The following is a 24,311-nucleotide window of genomic DNA, read 5'->3' on the forward strand; positions in this document are numbered from 1 at the left end:
CAGGCAGAGAGAGGTGGAAGCAGGCTCCCCACTGAGCAGAGAGCCCGATGCGGGGCTCGATCCCAGGACCCTGGGATCATGACCTGAGCCAAAGGCAGAGGCTTTAACCCACTGAGCCACCCAGGCGCCCCACAAGCCAATGGAACAAATTAAAAAGACCTTAAGTCTGAGGGCTTAAAGACTTTTGTCACATATTTGTTTATAAAATTGTCCTTTCTTTCTTTCTTTCTTTCTTTCTTTCTTTCTTTCTTCCCTTCTTCCTTTCTTCCTTTCATCTTTCTTTCTAGAGATAGGGAGAGATGAGGGAGGGTGGGGTAGGGGAGAGGGAGAGAGAAAATCTCAGACTCCATGCCCAACACAGAACCCATTCTAGGGCTTGATCTCAGAACCCTGAGATCAAGATTTTTCAATAAATAATCATTTTTATGTATTTCTACAAAAATCAAACCTTTACTTCATATTTTTCTGAGGAAAATAAGTGATTTGGTTTTTATTTTCTGGAAAAGATATATTTGTACCAAAATCAAGAATAAAAAATGCAAAATAATTTATTAAAATAATTACATTAAAAATCTCTTTTTAACAATACAAAATCACAAATAAAAATGAAAATGATATGAGAGAACATTGGTATTATGTCTATATAAAGGGCTATTTTAAATTAATAAGTAAAGATTAACACCACATTAGAAAATGACTAAAACAGCAGAACATTTTTGTCTCAGTCTCAGTACAAATGGATACTTAACTAATATAGAAATTATTTATTTTCGCTATAATCAAAGAAGACAAAGAATAGAATTATAATATCAAATGATAGTAAGGGTACAGAGCTTCTGAAAATAAAAGTGGAAATATCTTTTCTGAACGACTTTGTTAATCTTTTTCATATTTTGAAAAATGTGCCTGCATTTTAGCCCAGAGATTTATTCTAGGGAAATTATTTGGGTCTGTGCAGAGACAGTTATATATAATAATGAAAAATTAGAAAAATATCAAATTTAGAAAATCAAAAATAGCATTGATTTGAGAAAATGTTTTCAGTATATTGGGAAATTCAATAAGTAGGTTAAAAATCGTAGGCATGAAAAGATCTAATTTTTAAATCACATATGTTAGAGACAAAATTATGGAAAAGTATATACTAAAACAATGCTTATTTCTCCCTGATGGGTTTACAGATAGGTTTTATTTCTTTTTCTTCCTTTAATTTTCTACAGTAAGCATGTATTGTTTTATATGGGAACAATGTTCTTTTTAAAAAATAAGTTTATTATTGTACAACACTGTAAATGTACTTATCACCATAAAACTGTGTGCTTAAAAGTGATTAAAATGGTAAGTTTTATGTGTATATTTATTTCACCATGACAAAAAAGAAGTAAGATTGCCATTTTACATGTAATTGGACTCCCCAAGGTAAAAACAGTGTCCTGCCCAATCTAAGACCATTCTTGATGTTGCAAGGTACATGCTGGTAACAGTCCAGAATGTGCAGCTGAGAATATATCTCTTTGAGCTGATAGAATTATGCAATTTGATTCTTCAGTCTCTTAGAATTGATTGACCTTTTCACAAGGGCAGATTGTTTTCATCCTCAATAGAGTTAATAGTTTTTTTTTTTTCTTTTCCTATATAACTCAATTAAGAGCGATCATTTGACTGCTTTCATTTTGCAAAACTTTTTTTAATCATTCATCTGTGCTTTACACATATCGGGTCAATTCACAATATAGTGTTTCTATTGCCAAAGGCACCTCTTAAATTTAGCAATTAGTATGTAGATAAATCTTTGATTCTATTTTTTAAAGTGTATCTGGCTGGTGTGTGAAAGAGATCTTTGCTATCAGGAACTTATAAACATATAGCAAGAACAAGGCCCGTAATACAATAGCCAAACTCTGAAAAATCACTGAAGAAAGCAAGGTAGAATTGCTGAGATAGAAGAGCTCAGAGCTTACTGGGAGATGCAGGCCTTTGCTAAAGACTTTGAAAGGTGTGAAGAGGTTCCAGAAACAGGGAAGGGGCAAGTGGTATCCCAGGAGGAACTACATAGGCTTTTACTAAAGGAGTGCTGGAACTGGAGGTACTTTTTCAGGCACAGCAGCAAGAAGTCAGGGACGGGTAGGGTGAAGAATCTGTTGGAAGTAGTGCAATATGAGGCAGCCCAGGTGGGTTATGACCTTAGAGTCATGATGCCCTGGATTAGAAATTTATCTTGAGTTGGGTGTGAAGCCACTGTGCCCGGCTTTCATGGGATTAAAGTGGCCATACAGGATAGGTGAATTGGAGATGAGTGAAACTGAAAACCAAAGTACAGCTTGTGAGGGATGCCTGGTGGCTCAGTTGGTTACCTTCAGCCTAGGTCATGATCCCAGGGTACTGGGGTCAAGTCCTGCATTGGGCTTCAGCAGGGAGCCTGCTTTTCCCTCTGCCTCCTGCTCCCCCTGCTTGTGTTCTCTCTCTGACAAATAAATAAATAAAAATCTGAAAAAAAATAATAAAGTACAGCTTGTGAAATTATTGCAGCTAATTCAAACAGGTATGGAGAATATGGTCAGTGAAAACAAAAGGAGAACATTATTAGGGGAAGTGCAGAAATTGGAATTGATTAGGTATAGGGGTGGAGTGGGGATCAAGGAAAAGAAGTAGGAAAAACGTTCCTGTGAGTAATTGGTGATGACGCATCAAAATTTCAAAATCCAGGTGTTGTCATATAAATTTAAGCAGAAAATTACTTTTGTAGCGTTATCCAACTCCTGTTTTTCACCCGTCATATCATAAATCCCTGATGGAATTAGGGATCTATCTGAATTGTACAACTACTCTGGCCCCAGGTTCTCCTGTCTATTCTTTGGGTTTTAAAGTAAGAATCTGTTCCTTCAATGTGTTGATTTTCCTGTGAAACCTTAAAATTAGGCTGATGTTTTTATGTTCCTAGCATAGTTGGATTAAGTAAATTGAGTTAATACTTTTACTTCTTTCATAACTGTCTTCAAGATTTATATTGTGAGAGATGCTTGAATATATACCATGAAAATAGTAATACATGAGAATCTTAACAATGCTTTCAGATTACCTTAGTGGTTTCCTAATATTATCCAATTAAATCCTTCTGCTTTAACTCTGCTTAGATCAGCTTGATATTATGGCCTCCAGGGATTTAGCAGTAAAGAAATACATTCCAACTAAGAAGTTTAAGTAAACTAGCAAACTGAGACGCTAGAGCTTAAACCCAGGCTTTCTCACTCCCAATCATAAATAGCTTCTAGTTGCAGGACAAGATGTAAATTTTTCCCTTTAGCAGGATACAATTCAGAGCTGAACAAAAGCTTAATGATCAATTATCCCATGAATTGGCAATGTTTTCTGGAAAGGATATACAGTAAATACTTTTGGCTTTGCAGGTGATATAGTTTGTTTCAAATGTTCAATTCTATTGTATTGCAAAAGTAATCATAGGCAATATGTAAAGGAATGGGTCCAAGAAGCCTTTTTTTACAAGAACTAGCTGAAGGCTGGATTTGACCCATAGAATATAGTTTACTGATCTTCTCACTTCTAGTCTTATTCCTGAGAAGAAAACTTAGTCTCCCTAGATTGTTAGGTTTGTCCAAGCTTCTTTTGGCTGGAACCCAGAAATCTATTTTATTTTACAGCTTTTGATTCTAATATTTCTTTTTAAAGAGCCATTTAATAATATCAGTCTAATTGAAGATTTCTGTCTTCCCCATCCTCTGCACTGTAAGACCAATTCTAATTGGTCTTTCTGTGGTGCTCATGGAATTAGTTTAGGTAGTAATGTCTTAATTGTGCTGCCAATAGTTTTTTTTTATTATATTTTCAATGGAGATTTGCAGGCATCCAGTCCCTTGACTGTTGGTCTGTCTTTCTTCCAGATTCTGCACTCTGTGGCACTCTACAGTACTGTGTAACAAAGCTTTAATAAGCGTACTTCACAGCAATTGTATCAATTTAACTTTGCAGAATAGCAACTAAGACTCATAACCGATCAAGGAAATCCTAGAATTGTTCCTTGTATCTCTTTCAATCTCATGTTCCAATGGAGCCATGATTAATTTTACATTGATAATGGTAAATTGATACCTACCATAAGAAATAAATATTTATATAACTGTGCTAGTTAGCTTTTATTTCACCTATCTTTAAAAAAAAGATGCAACATATTTACACAAAATAGCATAATTTAAGACAACCAAATATTTTCCAAGTGCTTTTGATTTGTAATTCAAGTTGATTCTGCTAGCAACCTTAGTCAAAGGCCAGCATTTTACTTCTGTGTCAGAGCCCTAAGATTCGATTTTAGAAAACCTATCTTTATTACATTTTCTGCTTCTAAAGGACTCTGTGTTTTATATTAAAGTAGGCTAGTTTTGTTCCTCCACGGTGCCTGGCATTTAAAATAGAAGATTAAAAACAAGATAGGAAACTTTTCTGTTTAGAGTTATCCCCCTTCCAACTGTGTGTGTGTGTGTGTGTGTGTGTGTGTGTGTGTGTGTTCCAAACTTCAAATATTAACCACTTGTTAGCAATCCAACCACACTGTTTTAATTTTAAATATAATTTGATGATATATATACTTCTAATTTAGCTGATTTCTTTCCCTCATAAAAGAGGAAGTGAAACTATTTGCACATGACCATAAAACTCACCTTTAAATCTGAGAGGGAAGCCACAAAATGAGGCTTGGGTCTACCGTTTGTGTCTAAATTCCAGTTTTGCCATCTCTGTTGTAATAACTGAGTTCTTATATGATTATACAGATTTGAATCCCTGGTGGTTGCTAAAAGAGAATACAAATGCAGAATGAAACCTAGGATCAGACGGTGGTAGTCTTCCTCATTTTATCAGGCTTAAAGTTAATAATACAAAGCTAAAGAGGAAAACCAGAAATTATTTTCCAATGATGTTGTAAGAACAACCCAATATTGCATTGGTATTCAGAGATGGAGGAGAAAACATATTGGGAACTTAAGAAAAATTGTTTAGAATCTATACATTTTAAAAATGAAGTGTTGAGGATTACTGCAAATGGAAGGGGAAAAAATTAGGTATTGTGGAAATTTTTGTAAACATTTTTGAGAGTATCTGGAATGATAAAATTATGTGAAGGAAAAGAAAAAACAAAGGAAAAAGAAACTATAAATAAGGTAGACAGAAATAGATGAACAATTTAATCTTTTTTATGATTTATTTATTTATTTGAGAGAGAGAGGAAGAGAGAGAAGGAGCAGGAGTGGGAACAGCAGAGGGAGAGGAAGAGATATCTCTAGCAGGAACACCCAGTTGGGAGCCTGATGCAGGGCTCAATCTCAAGAACCTGAGATCGTGATCTGAGTCAAAACCAAGAGTCAGAAACTCAACTGACAGCACCACCCAGGTGCCCCAGCAATTTTATGAAACAAAACCAAGTTATGCTACACAGATTGTATTACATTAAAAAGCAAAACAAAACAGTGTGCCTCTATTTATTTTAACACCCTTGGTAGATTTCATCGCTTTGGAATCAAGAAAGTACATGTTTAAAGAGACTGAAAAAGGTTGATTTTAATGGCGAAATGTTAATGGCATTATAAGGCATAGCTGACTATCATTATAGTTTGATAAAGTCTTAGTTTAAATCTCTATAAAATAATAATTTTTTAAGTATTTTACTTATTTATTTGACAGAGAGAGACACAGCGAAAGAGGAAAGACAAGCAGGGGAGTGGGAGAGGGAGAAGCAAGCTCCCTGTTGAGCAGGGAGCCCGACGTGAGGCTCGATCTCAGGACCTTGGGACTGAGCCACCAAAGTGCCCCTAAAGTAATTATTTACATGGGCAATTATAACCAGCTTCGGTGTACAGTTCCATCGATGACTAATGTTGTTTCTGAGATGCAAGACACCAGAAGGAATATTTATTGTTATGCTATATCTTCATTCTCATAAAAAGTAAACTAGTTAAGGATCGATTTGCCCTAATTAGTACTTAAAAGTATTGTGTTAAAGAAAAAGGAGAAGTGTATGTTGTCTAACACAAAAATGGTAGCACTTTTCTGGAATATGGATTCAGCATTGATTGATTACATATATATTTTATTCAGTTCTAGAGCTTGAGAGTTCTCTTAAATATAAATTCAGATTTTAATTGTTACCAAAGGATTATTTAAATATTGTTACAACCTATGGCTTTATATTAGACGCATTTATTTAAATACTCATAATTGGTTGCCTTGTGCCAAAGTGCATTGCAGCTTCCAGAGTAAAAAATAGGTTCACCTCACACCTTAGGCATCTTATATATTTTAAGCAGAATAGAGTTAGAATGAATTTTGGAATATCAAAAAAATGATTTTTCAAAATGAATTTCACTTCAGATAGGTATATTTCTCATGCTAGTTTTGCTCTACATTTGGTGTAATCAAGTGGAAAAAGAGTTATTTGAAAAATAAAGGGTTTTTATAAAGCAGTAAGAAAATTGACTTTCCTAAAGTTGTTCTTGAATTATCTGAATTATCTTAACAAAAAACAGTATCATTTCAAAACAAAGTATGGAATAAGGGGTCATGTGCAAGATCTTATAACTTGAGAGGTCCTTGAGTATATATTCTTGGATCTAGAGAAGCATAGTGACATCTGCCTTTGATTATAGTTACATGGATAAATTCAAACTTAAGAGCTGTATTTAAAACATTTCAACATACACAATGATATTATGTTCTTGGAATATGGCACATGGTGGTAATTTTTAATATAATTATACATGTCTAACTGGTTGTCTTTGAAATAAATTATTAAAAAGAAGACATTCATGGCAAAATCAGAATTTCTCATGGTTTAAGTCCTGTTTATCTTAAAAAATTCAAAATAAACTCTTTGAATAAAGATTTCTGTTGGCTTCACCACTGTTAAAATACCTTTATAGGAACTTTGGTTTAATTGCTAAAATGTTTAGTTTAACTGCTGACATTGTGCTCCCATATTGTCAAACATTAATGAGAACAAGAAAATATTCTTTTTTTTGAGGAGTTTGTTAAGAAAAAAAATATTAAGGGAATACTAACAGAAAAAAAAAGAAAGAATTAGCTATGAATCTGTTTTCATAGTAGTCCTGGATTCCTCATCTCCAGGAAGCAAATAGCCGTGTGCAGTCACAATCATTTTACTCTTTGTGTCATTTTGCTCCAATTCACAGATTGTTTTAAATTTTACCACAATGGACCTATACAAAAGCAGTTTGTGCTGGTATGACTACATTGAAGTGAGAGATGGGTACTGGAGGAAATCACCTCTCCTTGGTAAGACTCTTTACCGCCTGTGTGGGCATTCATCTAGTCTGTCCTTTTAAGTAGATTCTTTCGAGTCATCTTAGACTTAGAAACGTATGTGGCCCACATTTTAATTTTTATTATACTCTTTTCAACCACAGCAAAACACAGACAGATCAATAGAGAGATTGATTTTAAACTAGCTTAAGTTATGAGGAAATACTTGGATCTGAATGTAATGACTGAGAATAGCCTCCACATGTATTTTTAATTCGATAATCACCACTTTAATGAGAAACCCAGATAAATGATGCGGGAGCACTTGTATATGTTTTGTTTTGTTGGCTAAGGCAGTGGAATATGAGCCCCTAGGTCTGTGTTTGGTAGCTGGTTTCTCCTACCACCCATGTTAGCTCTCACTGTGGACGTCACGGTTGTGCTTCTCAGAGAGTTTTTGTGGATGAGGAGAGGCATTTGTACTTTGTGTCATAAATTGTAGCTCAGTTTTGGTGCTCACAAAGGTCTGCTGCCAACATGTAACCACAGACCACACCATTAACTTGCATGAGGCACTTTACTGTTGCCCTCTGTTTTACTTAAAGGTGAGAGCTGTTGTGAGCATGTAAGCATCTACACTAATACTGATTTTTCTTTGAAATGGCAACTTCTCCTTGGTTTTTGGAGGTAGCTTTGCTCAGTTGCGTTTATATGCCATACAGATCTTTTTTTCCTTAATATCCAAAACCCGCTGAATGGACACTGTTGTATTAAAAGTGTATTAAAAGTCTTAGGAAGTCCAAGACATCTAGAAATGTTTAAACATAAGAAAAAATAAAGAGTTGAACGAAGGTGGTAACTCAGGTTGAGGAAAACATTGTCTTGAGCATTGCGTTTCTTAGCCTAGGTGAAGCAATCTGTACTATAGGTACATGTGTTCCAAAGAAAACATTTCATTAAATTCACATTGAAGAGCCAAATCTAAAGCAAAATAGTGGAGCACACTTCTTTTTAGAACGCCGGCAGCATTACACGCTTCGGCGTATAGTGGGCCAACAGACTGGTTCAGTCTGGTCATCGTTTTCATGTGGAAAATTTTCCCCATTGTTTCCCCTGAGACCTGTGCCTTGAAGTGTACCTGTCAGACAGGCAGCATCAGGATCCTTGTTAGAGGGATAGAAATTCAGGAGCCCTTCCACACTTTCTGAATTAGAGATTGTATTTTAACAGACTCCCTGGCATTTCATAGGCATGTTACGGTTTGAGAAACATTGCTGTCTTTTACATGCTCTTAATTTACTTTGCCATTTGGAAGACACTTCTTCACCTGTTGACCATTAGTATGAATTTGTTTTAAGTTGACTACCGTTTTTCATATACTGAAACTATGTATGACATCACTTCCGGGGGAAATGGTTGGCAGTGTATTACTGTTGATAAAATTATTTCATGTGGATTGCCAGATTTAACCATTTTGTCATCCTATGGAAATTTAAAGCACAGTGGCAGACACACAGTTAGCCAACACATATTTATGGGAGGTTGAGGGAAGACAGAAGGAGTGACAGGTAGGTATATTCATTTGGTATTATACTTGCCTGTGGATACATAATTAGAGAACAATGAGAGCTCCCGTGCAAGTCTTCAGGTCCTGTTTGTCATCCTGCCCACTGCACAACGGATTATGACTTTGTACGTGAGATGGAATGTGGACCCTGGAGCAGCATGTGGGTCTCCCTGATGGGTCATCATTGAGCCCCAAAGGACAAAGAACTCTGCTTTGGGCTGAGACACATCCCTAACCAAGTTTCCTCTGCAAGGACTGGTCTGACAATTGGAGCCAGTTTCTCAGGACCTCCTGTACTTTTTTACCTTGATGTATCATGTGACCTTTTACAAATACGTCCTTAGCACTAACTGCTTCTTAATTCTGTAGACAGTAAGACTAACGTTAGTCCATTAATCTGGGAATGGTGTTTTCCAGTAATTTATAAATAGTATGAAGAGATTCTTTTATTCATCCACCTTTGTTAAGTAAATACTAAGCATTCTTATAGCTCTAATTACTCTGGATGGAGTATAGGAACCAAATTGGGTTTTATATATATATATATATATATATATATATATATATATATATGATGTGTAGCTAGTGTGGAAAGCAATTAGAATACAGAGTCATATTTAGGAGTCTCTCTTTATTCTTTTATTTCTTTTAGGTAGATTCTGTGGGGACAAGTTTCCTGAAGTTCTTACCTCTACAGACAGCAGAATGTGGATTGAGTTTCGTAGCAGCAGTAACTGGGTGGGAAAAGGCTTTGCAGCGGTCTATGAAGGCAAGTCCCATTAAGTTTTAGAGATGACTTCCCCTTACATCTTTTAGAAGAAATTTCCTTTCTCTCCATATCACTAGAATGATACTGTAACCACATTTTAATAATGAAGTTTTCTAAATCTGTGTTATAATATTTCCAAGACTGATTTTACAAAAAACACTCAGTAAAATTAAATTGCAAGAACCTCTTTCTTGGTACCAGTGACATAGTAACTTTAAATGTATGTAGGGATATGTGTGGGAGGGAATGACCCAAATTTCCATTGTTTCCATGATAGTATTAAAATGTCATGAAGAAATTTTGGTTTTTCCTTTGAATTAAATTTGTGTTTATTTAGTGCTTATGCTGCTGAAATTCTCTGTTACAGGAAACTGCACAGAAAGTAATTGTGCACATTTCTGGAGCATGCTTTGTCTAAGTGAGAGAGTCAGCATTCAAGGGAGAATTTACCAACTGCTTTGTTCTATACTTCTCTGAAACAACAAACCAGCATTGTGTGTCCTGGCTTTAAAAAATAGCCTTTTTTGTTTTGTCAGGTTGTGGGCAGAAGAGACCTGTCTTGCGCCTGCTTCTGCTACCACAGGGTTTAGGTAATTTAGAAGACAGGAGATTTCTGCTTCCCTTATAATTTAAGTAAACGGAAGCATTTTGCTGTAGAGATTAATTGGATGGCAGTGAAGGGGATTGTTTGGATGGAGCCACAGATGTTGAGCACATGATGCTAGCTCACTGCTAGAGGCGCAGAGAATCCTGTGGAGTGTCTCTCTTGATCAGCTGTTTTACCTAAGCCCCAAAGACTATAAGAACCAGTTCAGGGAAATCATACAGAATATGCTAGAATATTCTACCACATAGAACACATTTACAAAATCTGGAACAGTTTTTAAAAGTTAAATACTGTTTTTGGTAAAGATGTAAAGAAACCATGATAAAAAAATCATATATTCCAGTGCCATTATCTAATATTTATAGTTAGCTGGCTAGGTTTTTACCATCTAAATATTTACAGCAGTACAACCAGCCAACTTTGATTTTTTTATAATCCGGTCTTTATGCACTCAGCTACAGGCACTGAGCAAAAATGTTATCTCAGAAGAAAATGAAAATGAAATGTCAGGTCTAGGTTTATTTATTTGCTTATTTTCACCCTCAGCGATCTGTGGAGGTGAGATACGTAAAAATGAAGGGCAGATTCAGTCTCCTAATTATCCTGATGACTACAGACCGATGAAGGAATGTGTGTGGAAAATAACAGTGTCAGAAGACTACTATGTTGGATTGACCTTCCAGGCCTTTGAGGTAAAGTGTTTCAGGCACCCTTCACGGAACATACCCTCCATAAATGACAGTGCCATTTAAGGACATCCTCATTAAATAAGCAAAGAACCAGAGAATCAGCTTTTTAATCAGCTTTTTAATCAGTGAAGAAGCAAAGGAATGCCTATAAAATGTAACATCAATAGTGAAAGAGGTTTTTTTTTTTTCTTCTCCTTTCCTCTTGTCATAGACATTTTCAAGAAGATTAAAGTGAGTTTACATTATCTGTGCTATTTGAATTAGAATGTTTGAAGTACTGACAATAGCTTCCTTTGACAAATGCACAGGCTTGTTTCACAAGACTGCTTGAAGAGTCCATTAAATAATAGAACTTTTATTTCTCTTCTAAACTAAGAGGTTAAAAGGTAGACCATCATTTTTGGTGGTGGTGGTTGTTGTTATGGAGAAAATCCATTTTTCACCTTTTCATCATTACGTGGAAAACTATTTATATCAGAAATGGAGATTCAAGTGTTTTTAGTTTTTGATTTCATCAAAAATATATATCAGGGAGGAGATCAGCACCTATGTTACATTATTCGATGAAGGCACAATAAACCAAAGGTTAGGCAGAATTCTGGAGCAAATTCTGGGTCCTAAACTACCAAGCTGGCTAATGAGTCATTTTAGTGGGGCTGGGGGGCCTGAGTTAGGGATTGGAAGCCAAAAGATCAAGGACTTTATTGTGAACTCCATAGTATGTTTAAATCAAAGAATCAGTCTAAAATTTGAGAGCCCACCAGTGAAATGAGAAGGAATGATGAAATGAGGGTGGTAGGTCCAGACAGGGTTAAGATCCCGATGCCATAACTGGAGATGATTTCTTCTCTGGTTCGAAGGCTGATTCTCTGTCCCAGCAATGCAAAGGCAGTAGAGAACCCCTCCATGCCATGGTATGCTTGCCCCTGAGAGCAGTGAGTGTGCAGTTGTCTCTGTCCCTACAGCAGAAACATCAGCAGAGCCCAGGCATTACCCAGAAGCCCAGAGACTCTCACCTGCACATGCGAGCTGTGTAATGTATTTCTTTGGTACTTATCTTCACCCTTTTGCATGTGCCCTTTAATTTCTCAGATATATGGCCTTTTATTGTCTTCTCTTATATGGTCATGATGTTGTATTATATGCTCCCGATCATTTTGCAATTCAAACCTTGGTTTGTTCTTGAGATTATTTAATTCATATTTGGATTTTGTTATTTTACCGGATCAGTAATATTGCAAACATTATTCAAATAGACCACTTTATTGTTAACAGTGAACTAAAACAGGATAGGATTCATCTGCTATTTAGACCAAAATAACAGGTTCAGTAAAAAATGATCTATCTAATGAGATTATTACTTGTATTTTTTTGATGTTGTCCAAATGATTAAGAGATGAACTTCGAATATATAATTCAAAGTTTTATGGAATTCTCCTGTTGCAAAAGTGATGTCAATGAATGCCTTTAAAATGGAATTCCATGCATTTAAAAATTGAGATACAATTTCTGAGATGCAGAAGGCTTAGTTGGTTGGTAGTTTTTTCTTTAATGCCAATATGGTTACAGTGGTATTCCTCAAAAATAGGATAGTGAAAGGACATGTAGGAAAGATTTACATCTCAGGCACGTAGAACCATGCCTGACACAGAGTGGTTGCTTAATAAATATTTGTCGATTGAGCAAATGAATAAATTATTACCAAGATTTGGGATTGGGGAAAAGTCATGTCGTGTTTGGCATTGACATTACTTTTTATCTGTTATCTCTAGGTTCCTGTCCTTTTTTCATCTTGCTATATTTCCTTATGTTTTGTCTTGCTTTGTTTATATATTGGACATATTCAAATATCTGATAGGCCTCTTATCTTCAGATGACCAGACCAAATCTTTGATTGTCTTGTCCTACTCACTAACTCAGTCTTCCCGATTTTAGTATTTACTATTTTCGTATGTCACTATTTACTTAAGAACTAGCCCTGATTCCACTTTTTCTCTTAAACTCTGAGGCTGATCAGTTAACATATTTCATTTGCTTTGTCTTCAACAATGCCCCAAACATGACCACTTGATCCCAGCTTTATGGCCACTACTATGTTCCCACTGCTGCCCCTTCTCTTGGAACTTGGTGAAAATGTCACCTCTCTTCTCTTCCCCTCCATGTCCTGATCCACAGTAGCCAGAGTGACACTTTTACAATGTAAGTTAGATCATAACACGATGCTTAAATTCTTTTGGGTCCAGGGGATCACCTGTGTGGCTCAGTCAGTTAAGTGGCCAACTCTTGATTTTGGCTCAAATCTTGATCTCAGAGTTGTGAGATCGAGCCCCACATTAGGCTCTATGCTCAACAGGGAGTCTGCTTGAGATTCTCTCTATCCCTCTCTGCCTCCCTTTGCCCCTTCCCCTACTTATGTGCTCTTTCTCTCTAAAATAAATAAATAAATCTTTAAAAAAAATTCTTTCAGGGTTTTTCTATCACACCTAAAATAAAACGCAGACTTAGTGATCCTAGACCAAGACAACCTACAATTGGTCCCAAGCTGCCTCACACTCCCTCTGAGTCGATCTCTTTGGTCTTCTTTCTCTTCCATGGAAATACCAAGTTTACTCAATCTCATAGCATTTGTCATTGATGCTCTTCTACCTTTAAATCTATGCTTTTATTCCTCTCATTTCATTTGGATCTCTTACTCATTGCCTTCTCAGAAAGTCCTGCTTGGTAACTCTATTTAAAATATATTCTGACCTACAATTGTCTGTCTACATACCATTATTCTGTTTCATTTTAATTTCTTGCGCTTACTACTACTGGGATTTATGTTATTGATCTGTTCATTTACATGGTTACTGTCTCTCTCACTAAAATATGATCACCAAAGGGTAAGGATCTTAACCTATCTTGTTGATCACCATATTTCCAACACCACTACATGCGTGATTCATACATGATGATGGGGGGATGAAAGAATGGATGGATTATAGGTAAAGGAGTGTGAGAGTGCATGATGATTGGTGGGTAGAAAGCAATATATCCTTCCTTTATCAAATATACATAAATTTCTGTGCAGAAGGAGGCAAGCCTAGACAGCTAAGAAGAGTTTAGTTTATGCAGGAGCTGATAAGCCGTATGGCTCAATTTAGATAGATCCTCAATTCTAAGAAATTCAGGAGTGACAAGGAATTTAGAGATGCTCTAATATATCATCTAAATATTCTAGATAAGGGAAATGAACTTATGTCATTAACCTAGTATCATTTAAGCAAGTACTAAACCAGCATCAAAATCCAGGTATAATCAATATTCATTATTCACAGATTTCTGTATCTGCAAACTTGCATACTAACTAAAATTTATTTGTAACCCCCAAATCAATACTTATGGTGTTTTCTGGGTCGTTCATGGACATACACAGAGCTGCATAATATTTGAGTCATCTGACATGCTCATCCCCAGCTATGATGTGTTTTATGGAGAAAATGTATGGGTTAGATAAACATTGTTCAGACATGCATTATAATGCAGTTAGCTGTGAATTGTATTAATGAATTGGCAACATATATTAAGGTGTCTTTAAAGAGAAACACACATGAAACCAGGTTATGAATGATTGGTTGACAAAAGATTTGTGACCAGAAGCTCACCAGAACCCAATTCTGTATTTTCTCAGAAGGAATGAATCAGTATTTACTAATTCAGTGTTGTCAGCAACTTTATAGAATTTAACTACCCTGAATACTGAGAATCAATCATGTATATATTTTTAATTTGTTCTGGTGGTCATTAGGTGATTTGTTTCACCTAGTTGATTTGTATCTGTTTATATCAATTTATTTTTATTTACATAACATATTTTCAGTCTTTGGCTTTTACATTTTATTTTGAAGATGTATAAGTATAAAATTTCTCACCACTTCTTAGTGTTTTGTGGTTTTGTCTGATCAAACAGTTTTATTCATTGATATCAGTCTTTGCCTTTATTAAAAAACTCTTATTTTGGGGGCACCTGGGTAGCTCAGTGGGTTAAAGCCTCTGCCTTCGGCTCAGGTCATGATCTCAGGGTCCTGGGATCGAGTCCCGCATTGGGCTCTCTGTTCAGGGGTGAGCCTGCTTCCTCCTCTTTCTCTCTCTTCCTGCCTCTCTGCCTACTTGTGATCTCTGTCTGTCAAATAAATAAATAAATAAATCTAAAAAAAAAAACCCAAAACACTTATTTTTGTAACTTTTTATTTTTGTTTTATTTTCTATGTTACACTTTCCCCTTAGATAAAAGGGGCCTAAATACAAATATGTCCATCATTTTGTTGAAATCCACCATAAAGAACTTAATAGTTATCTATTATTTATACCTTTCGGTGAATTTATGTTGTGACTTTAGGTCTTCTATGCTACTTAGATTTTAATGTGAGTACAGAAAGAAAATCTGAACAAGGGTCTTTGCTAATGAATTTCAGGTATCTTTGAGAAGGAAAGGATACTGTTTGGAGGTCAATAGACTTCTGATATGTCTGTAGTTTTACCATTTGGGAACCTTGTTCTTCTCTAGTAGTTATGACACATTGCTTCTTAAGGCGGTACTGCAGTAGGTTTGAATGTGGATGTAGATCATATCAGAAATAATTTTGGAGTTATTTGTAAAGAAACTTCTATATTACTGTTTTGTGCGAGCACTTTCAGTGTGCAGAAATACAGAAGAGAAAAAGTTGGGGAGATTGGAAATGTTTATAGTAACAACTTCAAAGAAATGTCCACAAAGCGGAAAAGAAGTAAAATAAATCTGGAGCTTACTTATGTTTACACTGAAATCCCCACATACATTAATTTAAGTGGGATTAAGTTTGAGGTACTTGTCAGCCTTTCTATACACTCTGATTTGGTTGTACTTCCCTTAGAAAAATCACAAATGTTTAATAGTCTTACCCATTATTACTGCAAGCTGCACAATTGTAAACTATGTTCAAAAGTTCTTATCTTGATACTTTGAGGATTGCCTGACTACAAGTAATCCTTTAATTCCTTTAAATATTTTATATTGTTTAAGTTAAGTAGTCTTTTAAATGACCTAGGAAGCCAAGACAAAGAAATCTTAATTAGTTAACATTTTTCTGTTTGCCATTTACTGTTTTTGGATGTTTGGCTAAGAATACATATTGGTTGACGATTTAAAAGATAATTAAGTAGCTCTTCAGATTTATGGTTTAGGCTGTATTTCTACTCTGAAAGATTAGCATGTGTTCATTTAAATAAACTTGCCCAAGGTCACATAGTTCATAAGTAGTAGCATTGTGACTGAAATCCATTCCATGGACTGTACACTATTGAACCCAGGTCCTGGTAGCAGAGAGAGGCATCTATAAGCTCTCATATTATTAAATCTTTCCCTTTATAGCTGTCTTCATTTGTGCATTTGTGGTGTTTAATCAGCATATGTTTATCAGTCAGGGACATGTCTGCTTTATTCACCACCGTTTATACATCGTCAAGTGTATATTTTCTGCCAATAGTAAGTTTTCAGTGAATATATTTTTTTGGATTTTATTTATTTTTATTTGAGCAAGAGAGTGAGAGAGAGCATGAGAGGGGAGAAAGTCAGAGGGAGAAGCAGACTCCCCGTGGAGCTGGGAGCCTGATGCGGGACTTGATCCCAGGACTCTGGGATCATGACCTGAGCCGAAGACAGCCGCTTAACCAACTGAGCCACCCAGGCACCCTTCAATGAACATTTATTAAATTTAAGAGTGAGTTAAAAGTAACTGTCATGAAAGAAAAAACTAGAATGGCAGCATTACAAAATCCAGGTCACATGGAAATAGACCTAACCCAGACTCATGATTTTCATTATCACATGGTTGGATGTATATATTTTTTGTCTGTTTTTGAGCTGTAATGATCTGTATGTTAATATTAATTAATACTAAATAGTAATAATAAAATAATTATTAAATAATGAAATACTAAGTCTGATAGTAACAAATTTTAAAATAATGATCTTTATTAAGCTTTTCTCCTTTTTTATAAAATTCCTTTTGTTGATAGATTATGCCTTAGACTCTACTGCAATTTTCCCATTATTAAAATTAATTTATTTTTATCATTTTAACAAGAGTTTATGTAGTAGTATACATATGGGAAATCTACACAGATATGGAAATTCCCCAAATTAATTTTTAATGATGAATGTTAATCTACATTGTTTTTTAGTCACACTTTCATTGAACATTTTTTCCTCCAAAGCAAAAAATAATGAGTTTAACATTGTTCCCTGGGTATACGATTTTAAATTATATTATTTGTAGAAATTGAATCATTTGTGTAGTGGATTATATTAATTATATTTTAAAACTACATTGTAACAGTCATAGGAGAGGGTTGTTTTCATTATTAGAGTAAAATAAAAAAATACAAAATTTACTATCTTAACCATTTTTAAAGTGTACAGTTCAGTAGTGTTAGGTTCATACACATTGTGCAACCATTCCCCAAAACTCTTTTCATCTTGCAAAACTGAAACTTTATACTCCCAAACAACTCCTCTTTCTCCCTGCCTCCAAGTGCTGGCAAGCACATTTCTACTTACTGTCACTATGAATTTGACTACTCTAGGTACCTCATGTAAGTGGAATCATCTGGTTTTTGCCTTTTTCTGACTCTTATTTCACTCAGTGTAACATCCACAAGGTTCATCCACGTTGTAGCACATGAAAGGATTTCCTTCCTTTTTAAGGCTGAAGAACATTCCATGCATATATATTCGGCATTTTGTTGATTCATTCATCCATTGATGGACATTTGGATTGCTTCTACCTTTGATTAGTGTGAATGATGCTGGTATAATCATGAAGCTACAAATATCTCTTTCAGACCCTGCTTTCAATTTTTTTTTTTTTTAAGATCTTATTTATTTATTTGACAGAGAGAGAGGGATCACAAGTAGGCAAAGAGACAGGTAGAGAGAGAGGGGGAAGCAGGCTCCCTGCTGAGCAGAGAGGCCGATGCGAGGCTTGATCCCGTGACCCTGAGATCATGATCTGAGTGGAAGGCAGAGGCTTAACCCACTGAGCCACCCAGGCGCCCCCTTGCTTTCAATGTTTTAGATATATACCCCGAAGTGGGATTGTTGAATCAAGTGGAGAACTTCTCAATCTATTTTTAGTTTTTCATGGAATATCGAGGGGCTTTTATTGAAATCATTATCTAGAAGTTTTGGAGTTTTCAGAGCTTTTTACAAATAACTAGGTAGATTTTTTGTAATATTTATTTGGAAATTCAATTATAAAATGAAGGCCAAGTGTATGAATGGATCCTAAGCCTGGGCCTGGTCCTTTCTTTCGACCACAAATCTCAGCATTGGTTTGCAGTTTTAGAATGAGAGGCTGACTACTTTAGGTTGCATTTAATTGATTTTAGTTCTTGCTAAATAAACATCACTCAGCTTTTCCATGCTTCTTTTCTAACCTGCCAGTAAAGGCCTGAGCTCTACGTAGTAATGAAATATAATATTAATCCCTTCTGGCTAACCTTTGTACTCATTCTTTCTTTTCTGTGTGTTTGAATCTCCTTCCAGTATCTTTTAAATTTCAGTTTCCTAAAAACTGTTCAGTGCTTACTGTCACTTTTGTTGTGTTCTATATGTACATATTAGGTCTGTTTACATTACGATAAACTTGTCACATTTGTATATGGTTTGTGCTCTGATTATCTTGAAGTCTGTAATAAATCAGCATCATCATTATCAAAACATATTTATTAGATGTGTAATTGTGCACAACATTGCATTCAGGTTCCAGATAGGAACTGGGTCCATGCTGTAACTCGAAAAGAAACTGCTTTTTCTTTTTTGTTTTTATAAATCATTGACTTTGTTGTTCTTCCTTCTTATGGAGCTTACTGGCAAAATACCAATGGACTTATCCACTTTTTAGCCTCAACCAGATTTATTTCTATCCATTCTGTATATTAATTTATGAAGTAATTGATATAGCTGAAGAAAATGGTACATAAATGACATAACTAAAAGAACTCAAACTTTCATTTGTGCTCACCATCATTACTCTTGTGTAGATGTAATTGAAGAGCTATAATCATAATTAACACCAATAGGGCAGATTCATTGTGCACACATTACAATTAGAATTAATGGAGTTATACTGAAAAATATGTAAAGATCCTTGAGGTCATTGATAAGATATCTAGGAGTGTTTTAAAGGAATAATGCATTTCTAAATATCATAAATTCATATATATGAGGCACATTTTACATTCTAGGCAGGAACAACTGCATTTGCTTTGTGAAAATACAATATAAGTTTCTGTTTAGTTACCCCTTACACAAAGTGCATAATATTTAATATGTATGAAATACATAATTCATAAATAGGTAACGGTAGAATTAATCCTAAAATTGACCATTTTCATGCCTTTTATCCATGAAATATTTATACTTTGTTTATCATATAAAATATTTAAACCTCTAATTTTTTGCTAAGTAAACAGTAAATATGCAGATACTTTAAGTTGAAATTTAAAGAGATCCATTACGTATCTATTAGAAGAACAAAGTACAGGTTTTTCTGGTTTCTTTTTTGGTAGTGTCTATCTTGGTTTCTTCCTTGTTAACATAGTAATTTTTGAAAGCCATTGTTTCCTCAAAACAGAAATTAAAAACCCTTTCTCATTAGGCTTCTTATTTTTTATTCTAGTATGGCTTATAATATCAACCAATTTTATTTTTCTTAGTTGACCTATGAAAAGGAGCCACTTTATTGTATATTCTCATTTCCTTTCTTCTTCTAATTCATTCTTTCCTTTTTCTTCCAAAATGATTCCTGAGTCAGGAGCAATTCGTTCTGTGCCTCTCACCCAGGCGGGTGAGGGGAGCTTGCTGAGACCTCTCTTATTTTCTACAGTTTGTCACCAGTTCAGTGTTGTTCATTCTTTTATCAAGCCTATACCTGGAGAGTTTGGGATGAAAATGTGTCCCCTTGACCGAAGAAAGCCCTTTGGCCATCTGGAAATGTTCTCATATTTATAGAGAACTGTGATTTTGGAAGGAGTATATTAAAGACTGAGAAAAGACAACATATAATATAGCTGGTCAGATTGGCCTTGTCATCCCTGGTGACTAATTAAGTTACTAGTGTCACTGTTAGCTCTCCCAGACCATCTCTCTATTTAAACAGCTGTAGTCTTAAAAATATGCTTTAAAAGTGAGATACTTTTTTTTTTTAGATTTTTTTTTTTAAATTTATTTGACAGAGAGAGATCACAAGTAGGCAGAGAGGCAAGCAGAGAGAGAGAGAGAGAGGAGGAAGCAGGCTCCCTGCCGAGCAGAGAGCCCGATGCGGGATTCGATCCAAGGACCCTGAGATCATGACCAGAGCTGAAGGCAGAGGCTTAACCCACTGAACCACCCAGGTGCCCAAAAGTGAGATACTTTTTATAGTGAACATTTTCCCATTCTTTCCCTTAATTCCATATGCAAAGAAAACACATTTTTAGGAAAAAACATGATTTGTAAATCAAACCCAAGTACTGGTGGTATAATTTAAGATTATATATTTAAGATTATAAACTTCGCTTCCCCACTTTTCATACCTTTCACCTTGTTTCACTTTGTATTTTTCCATAGAATTTATTGGTTGCAAATATTTTATAATTTCACTGTTTATCTTGTTTGTTATCCCTTTGCTCTCTACCCAACAGTAGCATGTAAGGTCCAGGAGGGTGAGGCTCTTTGTTATTTTGCTAAAGGATGCACACCATGCAGTGAGAAGAATGCCTAGCATCGAGCAGACACTGAATATTCGTTGAAAGAGTGAATGCATCCTGATTTGTGGTTGGGAAAAGATGAGCAGCAAATGTAGTAATTAGTTCTGATCTAATCTGTCCTTCAGAATCTGTTGTTTTCTATTTGTCCATATGGTATCTCATTTGAAGGTTATCATTCTTAATGTATTGACAAAATTATGAAATGGATTCCTCAACCAGCTATACCAGCAGTCGTCGATTCAGACCATGGTTCCATGGAATGAATGTATTCTCTGACATTCATTTTTTTTTTAATAGAAGAATTCCATAAATTAGTGAATTGTATGTTGAATGTGAGTTGACAGGATGTGATACTTTTCACAGCTTATTGATTTTAGATGCTTGTATTTTCTAGATTTAAATATCTAATAAGTATTTAACTTATTAAGAGTTTGGGGCTAATACCCATTTTATGTAGGAAAAAAGGTAAGAATTTTATTTAGAAATTGTTTTATAGTTTGAAAAACAATTTGTAAATTTTGGTTTGTTGTTTTTAGAAGTTTGGGGCTAAAACATAGGTCCATGAGCATGAAGCTCTTCCTAAAGTTTTATGGGTCTGAGATCTTACTTGCATTTAATTTTTTAAGGAAAGAGATTGAGTTCCTGCAAGTTATATGGATTAAGAAGAGTGTATTGGGGTAAAAGGGCTCACCTGAACAGCCATATTACCCTGAGGAAGGAATAGCCAGTGTTGATTCTACATACAGTAGACTTGCTACAGCTATGCTGACTATCGGTAAAGAATTATATAGACTAGGAAGTATGTAATTTCATATTACCAAATTTTCCTTTAAAAAGAGATTTATAACTTAAAACAGTACAATATTTATCAACAGAATTGAATCAGACTTCTCTATGAATAAATTAATAGTTTTGTTGATGAATTAACAACAATTTTTATGTTACAGAACAAATTATACATTGCTTATAGAATATCTCATTCAGATTTTTAATGATAATTTTAAGTCTGGATTTTTTTTTAGCTCTTTTTCCCCAAAGGATTAGTATTTATATTTTATTTTACTTTTTTAAAATGCAGCTAACTTCTGTTGATTGTGACGCATGTGGATACACTGTTCCATAGATTTTTGTGTCTCTCTCTGTCAACCAGAAAAATAGGCCCTTTATTCATGGGTGGTATAGATATTGTCATGCACCCTCACAAGAAGAGCTCCCATTTGGTATAAGTAACTTGTTATATGACCCTGTCAGTACTATGGCACTGAGAACACATAATACTCTTTCTACAAAAATTGTTTTATCTATTAATGAGATATATCTTCCCATATTTTTATTGTTGCAGATTGAAAGACATGACAACTGTGCCTATGACTACCTAGAAGTTCGAGATGGAACCAGTGAAAATAGTCCTTTGATAGGGCGTTTCTGTGGTTATGATAAACCTGAAGATATCAAATCTACCTCCAATACCTTGTGGATGAAATTTGTTTCTGATGGAACTGTGAACAAGGCAGGGTTTGCTGCCAATTTCTTTAAAGGTAATTTGAAGTAATTCAAAGTGTGAGATTTTGTTAGGGGAAAATGTGATATTTAACGTTGAATTAAGAGAGAACTACAGAAAAGTTATACTGGAAGTTAATCCTGCACTGTGCATTAGGCATATTTGAATGATTTTTGATGTAAAAGATCAATGGTAAAATACTAGAATTTGGAACTTTGTAGCACAGGGCAGGAACTCCATTAGGATATCCTACCATCCATTTTTATGAAATGCTCAAAATGGCAAAATCCAGAAAGGGAATTTAAACAGGGAAAAAACATTTGCAATGTAGTCAACATAAAATTCGTATCCGGAAGTCATTAATTAATTTATTTCCAGGTGACAGCGTTTCTAAACCACCTTGTAGAGAATAATGTTTCACCATGTTGGAAATAATGTATGGCCTCTTTAGCAGACTCTTCTGATATCTAAAATGTCCTTTGGCAAAGAATTATTATTGACCAGCTTTAATTTTAAATCACATAACCAAATTTTAGTATATTTTCATCTCTTTTATTTGGTGTGCATTACTGAAGTAAAAAGAACCATTTTATTTATTTATTTTTAAAAGTTTACTTATTTATTTGAGAGGGTATGGAGGGAAGAGAGAGAGAATCCTCACACAGACTCCATGCTGAGCACTGAACCCGACTCAGGGCTCAATCTCAAGATCCTGAGATCAAAACCAAGAGTCAGACCCTTAAACAACTGTACCATACAGGCACCCCAAAACAAAGCCATTTTAGTGCAAAAAGCATCAAATTTGCATTTAGAAAATTCATAGGCACTTAACATTAAGTGTGTCATTATAAAATAAATCTTTTACTGGGAGAGAAAAAAATTTTTACACTGACTTTTATAGAATAAATGATGGATTTAGTTGTGTATGTCAAAATTTAGTGCAATTAATAACCGAACATTTGTGTTATTTAAAGAACAGTATAATGTATTTTCCCTGAGAATTACTTAGGTATTCACCATATGATTTGAAAGGCAGAGAACCTTGGTACTTTCACTAAATGCATTCAAAGTATCCATTAAATTGTACATTTACATGCATTAGTTTTGTAGTATTTTATAGTAGAAGAAACATACCATCAAGATTCTCTCCTATGACGCTTATATATTGGTTATCAAAAATGCTTGGAACGGGGCACCTGGGTGGCTCAGTGGGTTAAAGCCTTTGCCTTAGGCTCAGGTCATGATCCTGCGGTTCTGGGATGGAGCCCTGCCCCTGGCTCTCTGCTCAGCGGGGAGCCTGCTTCCCTTCCTCTCTCTCTGCCTGCCTCTCTGCCTACTTGTGTTCTCTGTCTGTCAAATAAATAAATAAAATCTTAAAAAAAAATTGCTTGGAGTTTGGCCAGTGCAGAATTTCTCCGAAGAATATTGTTTGCTATTTTCTTAACTCATACTAGATTACTCCTGGGAATTGAGATTAGGGAATACCTTGTCATGTACATTGTTTTAATACTGTATATTTTTCATACATATATATTTATATATTGTTCATATATACATTTTTATGTTTCCATATACAATAAAATAGTGTATGTAGTTACAAAATATGGAATTTTTATATTTCCTGGATCAATATGTCTATATAAAAAACACTGAATACTTTAAAGAGGTTCAGTAAATTTCAGAATTTTCTTTCAATTTATATTCACCATAAACTGTTTCTTGATAATGGCATTTCTTTAAAAGCATTTTTCAGAATATCTAGCAAATTATACTATGAAATCAATAAGTGAAGCTGTTTTTTCAATAAGTTTTTCTATTTTATTCTGGGCATTCTCTGTGTTGTAAGAATTCCCTTTGACCTTGAAATTAGAAAAAACAAAAAAGCAAACAACCCACATACATGTTGAAGATAAGGTGATCTTCAGTTGGCACTGCTATGTTTCTAGTCCTGCCCTTGATTCCTATACAACTCTTAGATTGCAGCAGCATGAATTCTGATATGCCATCTATCAAAGGCTTGCAAGTTGTTCCTGCTCCTTTGTAGAAGAAATCAGTTGTCTTTGTTTCATTCAGTTATTAAGTGTCATATTTTCAAAAAATTTCACACCTTATTATGTAAAACATAATACTCTGGTTGTTCTCTA

The 24,311-nt window shown here is 34.9% G+C and overlaps 1 protein-coding gene across 1 annotated transcript in view; it reads left to right on the plus strand.

The window, feature by feature from the left end:
• LOC111156114 (tolloid like 1) overlaps nt 1-24,311 on the plus strand; it is a 208,394-nt gene that overhangs the window by 137,330 nt on the left and 46,753 nt on the right. Inside the window, exons 10-13 of the mRNA XM_022516745.1 lie at nt 7,197-7,299; nt 9,486-9,602; nt 10,756-10,901; nt 22,009-22,204. Coding sequence (XP_022372453.1) covers nt 7,197-7,299; nt 9,486-9,602; nt 10,756-10,901; nt 22,009-22,204 — 562 coding nt within the window. The remainder of the gene's footprint in view (nt 1-7,196; nt 7,300-9,485; nt 9,603-10,755; nt 10,902-22,008; nt 22,205-24,311) is intronic.

The sequence above is a fragment of the Enhydra lutris genome, unplaced genomic scaffold (assembly GCF_002288905.1).
Source record: "Enhydra lutris kenyoni isolate GAN:26980312 unplaced genomic scaffold, ASM228890v2 scaffoldscaffold3, whole genome shotgun sequence".
NCBI lineage: Eukaryota > Metazoa > Chordata > Mammalia > Carnivora > Mustelidae > Enhydra > Enhydra lutris.